A 6,481-nucleotide genomic window follows, 5' to 3' on the forward strand; every position below is an offset into this window, starting at 1 on the left:
CCCGCTTTTGATCGCTGCGCGTCTCCGCGCCACTTCCTCTGAGCGCGCGCCGCGGCGTCGTCGATGATGCGCGCGCGACTTCGCGCGACCCCTTTTTCCCTCCCTTCCCCTCGCGCCGTCCTTCGTCTTTCTGCCAGTCCCTGACGCGCGGCCGCCCTTCTGTGTATTTCTTTTCTCTCCTCATCGCGTCTGCGTCGCTTTTGATCTGTCTTCCATACGCCGTACAGGCACAGAAGAAAAAGCAGCTATGGCAAAGGTTTCGTACCGTGACGCAGTCCTTCCAGCGCTGTTTCAGTAGTTAAAAAAAAGTGATTAAGACAAAAAAAAGAATACCACCGATTACGAGGCTGCTAATCTGTGTTTGCGGCGATGACGTCAAGATCGGGATCACGATTCCTGCTTTCATGATAAACGTCAGGTGCAGATGACGGCATCGAGCAACAGCTGCAGCCCAGGCAGAGCGGGACGGGCGAGTGAAGAGAGGCCGGCCCTCACCCACGCGTGCCGTCTGCTTGCCCGCGGCCACTACTCCGTCGAGAAGGTTGGAGGAATAGAAAATGCGAATGGGAAACAGCACTAGAAGAAACTGTCACGCGCATTACGACGTGCAGTCGTTTTGTTCGTTTCGCATGCAGTTTGTATCAATACGCGCGTTTTCCTTTGCTCGTGGGCCTTTAAGGCGCGACACATGCCGGCAGCAAGTTTCACTGCATAATGGTAACACTCACACTTCGAGCATGAGACCTTTATGCGCAAAAGGGCATGCATATATCAGACAAGGTCTGAAATACTATTCGTTTCATCAGCGACGTCATGGTTAGTGACTCTTACAACCGATCCGTCCTTTGCTTGCGCAGTCTGCTTAACTAATGGTACGAAGGTGTAGCTGGGTGCGATCAGACGACGCTTTTGTGAACCACGTGCTCAGGCGTGGTAGGAATCGCAAAGCCACTCCGTTTGACAGCTTCCTCGTTAGCAGTGCTCGGCGGTTTGCCGAAAGAGCGAACAGGCGCACGGTTCGCTGCGCGAGTAGTCAAATTCACTCATAACGTGTCTGCTGGAAAAAGTTATGCAAGAACGTATTGAGATCGTGGAAACATTCTTGAGGGTATCGATAAACAACTTCACCGGCACGGTCATTAGCGCCATGCAAGCTACGGAGCGCCCTGAACCAATGCACCTACTGCATGCACGACAGGCTTGCTAGTCCACTGGTTCCTGGATAACCGCGCACGTTAGCCACTTGTGCACCGTTTTTTAAGGTTACAGGTTTGTCTTAAGGGCCAAATGCACATGTTACGCCTGTCCGCTCTCCACGCAATTACCTCAGGCTTAAAAACTGCATTCTCATTCGAGTGGGACTAAAAGGAATGAAGTACGTGCGAGACGGAAAGTAGGCTACAGGATGACTCTGATTAACGTTCGCGCGTTTGCGAAGCGATCCCTGGGAAATTTAACACAGCACGAACGAACTTGGCGTCCTACGTGGAGGCGCAACCAAACTATCTGATGCTGCCTGTCGTCAAAAACATCGCCACAGCTGTTGCAGAAAAAAGAAACGCCCAATCCGATTTTCGCTGGCTGGAAATTTTGTACCTTAGAATAGACCGACCATCAGCTTTCTGTTACGGCTCGAGTTAACTCAGTCAGTATGAAAATAGACAAGACACGAGGAAACCTCGGTGTGGTTTCATGACTGGTTTCAAGATGCGCTGCTCTCGCTGTTGTCCTTGAGAGCGCTTAGAGCAAAAAGAAAGACGTCACTTCTTTTTTTTTCAATGCGATAAACTTTATTGAATATCTTTAGCTACAGTTTTTATACAGGGTGAAATGACGCGAAGCTTAGAGCGGCCACAGTCACCTTTTTTTTACTTCGATGTCACGTCACTTGCACCGCGGCACCGTTAGGCGGCGTCGAGGCGCACTACGTTCACGTTAGGTCAGCGCTGGCTTGGACGCTCGCTGGCTCCCATACTGCGACCATTGAGGGTCGAACATGGCTTGGATTGGCCCCTTAGGAGGCGGGACTGACGTATGTACAGAGTAAAGAGATGACCCTTACTCTTGTGGATTTTCTAAGCATGATGTGCTGGAAAGTATGGGAGGAACAGGGCATAATGCGCGCTAAAACTCTTTCTCGCCGCAAGGGCTGTCAATAGTGTTTGTCCCATGGCTATAGCGCTCCGGCAGCGATTCATTCTCATGCTTATTTCGCAGTGACCCCTGCCACAACACTCAGTGGAAATTATGTACTCATTTCCTGGCGGCCGACTCATCCTGACTGGCTTGATTGGTCCGCGAAACGCGGCAATAACAACAAAAAGAAAGCAGATATGGGCATTTATATTAAGCTGCCGCAGCCAGAGTTTGGAGGTTGGCTCAGGAGAGCCGCAGCAATTGCACATATTGGAAACAGGTGGAACGCGAGCTGCGAACTAAACACGACCCTACGTCCTATACTTCCACGCCATTACAAAAAGTGACGGGTGATGTGGATGCCCCTAGCTATGGGACGACGCTATAACCCTTTCGGGAGTTAAACAGCCTAGCGCGCACATGCATCCGTCCTCTTAAGGATAAACATTATGAAATGAATGAACGGTGGCCTGTCACTTCGTCATAAGCATTTTGAAGTGGCGTACGCAGGGCCTAGATGGACTACATGCCAGAGGCGAATTCGCGCAGGCGCTGTCGTTTTCGACGAGCCTGCGGAGTGCACTAAGAGGGGTACACAGGCATGCTGTCGGTCGCCTGACTCAACTATTGTCCTTCATTTGCTCAAGGGACAGACAACAGCAGCGCAGGCAATAAATCGAGTAATTACTGCGTCACCACTTTGCAAGAATAACAGCAGCTGTGCTTGCCATTTTTCTTGCGCGTGGTAACCGCGACAGCACGTCTGACGCAATTGTAAAAGAGGGGGGACTTACTGGATTTCGCACTGCACTGCCGTCCTGCGTAGGCCACTGGGGTCCAGTGCGTCATTTCCGAAGCTACCTTTCGTGCTATCCAAGCGCAAAAACCAGGGGAGGAGCGTTTACCGTTAGACGTCAGTATCCACGAATCTTGAATATCTCTGCTCGCGTCTCAAGGCGCGCGACAGTCTGCGTAACTTGGCCGAAGAAATCCTGCTTCTTCCGCAATCTTCCAAACTGTCCGTGGAAGATTTGGAGAATCCGTCGGACTGGTCAACGCAGCTGGCGGGGCTTGGGATTGCACGACGAAGGCGGCCGCCGCGTCACCGCTACGGCCTCAGTGGCGGGAAGCGGATCTTCCGCTGCTGAAGGAGGTGCGCTGGAGAGGCACACCGCGGTCATCGAAGGGTGGGCCGTAGTTCTTTATACCGGGTCAGACGCCTTTACAAACTCGCACACATTCTGCACAGTCACGCACATGGGCCTCTACATGAACTGCACTTTGGTCATGTAGTTGAACGTTACCACCTTCTTAGAGCGGTGCCTCGAGTGGTGGTCGAATTCGGTCGCCTGGTGGTGGCCTTCGTTGTCGGAGCCGCCGGACTCCTGGCTGCTCAGCGAGCCCGAGCGGAGCATGGAGCGCTGGGGCGAGTGCAGCAGGGCTGCCGTGTTCCGAGAGCTGCCCTTGGCGTGGTGTGGCAGTTGGCTGGGGATGTTAGGACGGAAACCCCTGCCGTCCTGGTTGACCAGAGGACGACTGAAGGGCTGGAAGCACATGACCGGCACACGTGGCGGCGACCACCGCATCCAAGACGAGGGGCCTGGCTGAAGAGCCTGGTTGCCAGCCGGACGCACCAAGATCTGGGGAGCACGCTTCAAGGAATTGGCCGCCGCGGTCCACAGGTGTGGTAGCTTTCGCGAAGACTCCTTCCTCGAGCTGTCGGACTTGCGGCCGGAGCGTTCCTGTTCGCCGGGTGGCGGCGGTAGAACCTTGGGCGCCTCACGCTGCCTGGAGTCGGCTCGCCTGTCGCGGGACGCGCTTCGACTCGCAGCCACCAGGACTTGGCGGCCGGAGCTGGCCTTGAGGCTGTCCGAGGAGCCCGTCGAAGAGAGCGAATTTAGGGAGGACAGGGTGTCACTCGGCGAGCTGCTCAGCGACTCGTTTTTGGGCAAGGGGTCCTTGAAGTTGCACAGCGCCCGCGCTTCCTCTTCGGTGGCGGCGCGCCACACAGCCACTTCTTTCTTCCTGTCACCGCTGTCGTCGTCCGCGTCCAGGAGGAAGATGGTGGTCACCACGCGGGGCTCCTCGGGGTCGAAGAGGCAGGTGAGCAGTGTGCCGTGGTTCCTGACCTGCGCCGAGGAGGTCTGCTCGCTCCTCGACTTCACTTTGGCGCCGTCGACGAGCAGCAGGAAAAGGGGCCCTTCGTCGATGCTCCTGGCCGCCTTCTTAGCCATGTGTAGGCAGTCTTCGTCGGACGGGGCCTTCGGCGCCGGCGGCACCCGAGCGAGCAGCTCGAGCCTGAACACATTCCTCTGCAGGATCATCGTGGCCGCATGGTCCGTGCCGGCGGCGTCAATGAAGGCCGCGGAGAAGCTCCGGCGGCCAGGCGAGCAGCTCCTCCTCACCACGGCGCGAGGGTGAGCCTCCTCCTCGGCGCTGCTGTGCCGCTGACCTACTGAGCGCCGAACCCCCTCGGGGCAGCTGCTTTAAATGGATACTGCCGGCTGGACGGCGCAACTTGTTTCCACGGCGTCTTGCTTCGCGGCATTCTTGTTTGTCTTGTGCTCCGCGGCTTGATAGCAGTTCCAGAAAACGTGTCGGCCCGTTTTCGGCAAGGGGGGGGGGGGGGGGGGTGGGGGTGGGCAACGGGGAACCCGCTCGCGCAGTCCGGCAGCCGCGGGACGACGCTGGTGTGATGCAGCGCCCTTGGCTGCCGCAGTCAACGTGCGCGCTGTGCCGCCGCTTTTAGCGCCCCGACCTTGTCCGTCAGGGGCTGTCTCGTCAGCCGAGTGCGCTGAACTCGGCGCCCACCCCCCACTCCAAGCCAAACAGCCACTACCCTCCGCGGGGCGCCTGATTGGCGTCTCGGCCTGGCCGAAAGCTCGGGCCAGCGCGGATTCTTCGCGCGGTGACCGCCAAAGCCACGATTCCAGCGCCCCGCGGAAGCCGAGGGACAGCGCTAGACGTGCTAAGATCAAAGTGCGCAAATAAGAAGACACTCGCACGGTTACTTCCTTATGCTTTTTTTTTCTGTTCCTCATTTTACTGACGCAAGGCAGCGGCTACCGTATACTTGCTTATTGCAGTAAATGTTAGATTTCACATTAAAGTTTTAAAACTCTGTAACTCAGCAGAAATGGAGTAATTTTGATGTAACGCCTTTTACAGCGAGATCTTTATCCGATAGATTTTCCGCACTTTGCAGCGTAATGTGTCGCTCACCGAAAATATGTGTGTTCGCCCGCTCGCCACTGTGATCCAGAGGTGTGCCATCAGTGGTAACGTACGTGTGTCGTAAGAGAAGAGCTCCATGACTTCCACTGCAGCAAAGATGTGAGACCGATGCCTGTAATGCACCCCTACCCCCTCCCCACATGTGCTCCCCGTGCCAGGCCCGCTTCTATCATGTGACCGCGGATGGCACATTGTCGAGAGCCCACAGAGTCCAGTCCATATGCCCTTAATGTCCTTCATTACCCTGATGAATTTGGACACCATTCTCACTAGGGCACCGGGTGAACGCTGCAGTTTTCGGTTACGACAACCTGCGATGGCGGCATCAACACTGTTTACTCCGGAGAAAGTACCTTACATAGAGATCGCTGCGAAAAGTGGTCACGGTAATATTGGAGCTGTGGCACCGGTGTAAACACTCACATTGCAAGGAATAGATTGCAGGCGGTATACACAACTTTAAACCTCACGCAGGAAACGTTTAACAAGGGTCACACTTGGCATAACAACTTGTTAGACAAGTTAATAAATTAAGCTTTGAGTGCGCTCTTAAGGTTAGTTAGTCTGGCTCGCAGCCTGGCCAAGACAGGGACGCAGGGACTAGAAGCTGAATATAGGAAGGGATTTTAACTCGACAATGCCCACACCGACGCCGACATGCTCCCTGTGGCGAGCTGGCGGCCGCGGTAGTTGTCGGTTATCACATACTACATCGACGCCGTTTGCACCGGAGAAAATTCCTCGTGCACTCTCCTTGTGAAACTCGATGATGTCACGTGAACCAGGTATGCCTGGACCCTCTATGCAAGGGCGGCTGTTGGACGGCCGCGTACAGGATGCCGGTTGGGGTGTGGGATGCAAGAATAATGCGCTATAGCCGTTCTTCGGCAACACGCGGCTCCTCTCAGTACACTGTTCTGAAGGAATACTCGGATCAGTTCGCGCCACTTTCTCCGCACCGCTGCCAGGCGGTGGCATTGGCCTCTGCACTCCGCTGCAGGGACCCGAAGGCGTGGCGGCGCGACCTCCAGCAGGACAGCGGGTGTCAGCGGTCGGGTGGTCTCCATTCGGGCGCTTGGCCGGGCCCTAATAGTGTGCTGCTAGTTTTCAA

General features: G+C 55.6%; 1 protein-coding gene across 1 annotated transcript; it reads right to left on the minus strand.

Moving 5' to 3' along the window:
• Nucleotides 1-1,783: 1,783 nt before the first annotated feature.
• On the minus strand, nt 1,784-4,569 carry LOC144114484 (uncharacterized). Its single transcript, XM_077648249.1, has one exon. It carries the CDS (start codon nt 4,458-4,460, stop codon nt 3,402-3,404), a length of 1,059 nt encoding a protein of 352 aa, XP_077504375.1. The 5' UTR covers nt 4,461-4,569; the 3' UTR covers nt 1,784-3,401.
• Between the last annotated feature and the right edge of the window lie 1,912 nt (nt 4,570-6,481).

Source organism: Amblyomma americanum, chromosome 1, assembly GCF_052857255.1.
Source record: "Amblyomma americanum isolate KBUSLIRL-KWMA chromosome 1, ASM5285725v1, whole genome shotgun sequence".
NCBI classification, from domain to species: Eukaryota; Metazoa; Arthropoda; class Arachnida; order Ixodida; family Ixodidae; genus Amblyomma; species Amblyomma americanum.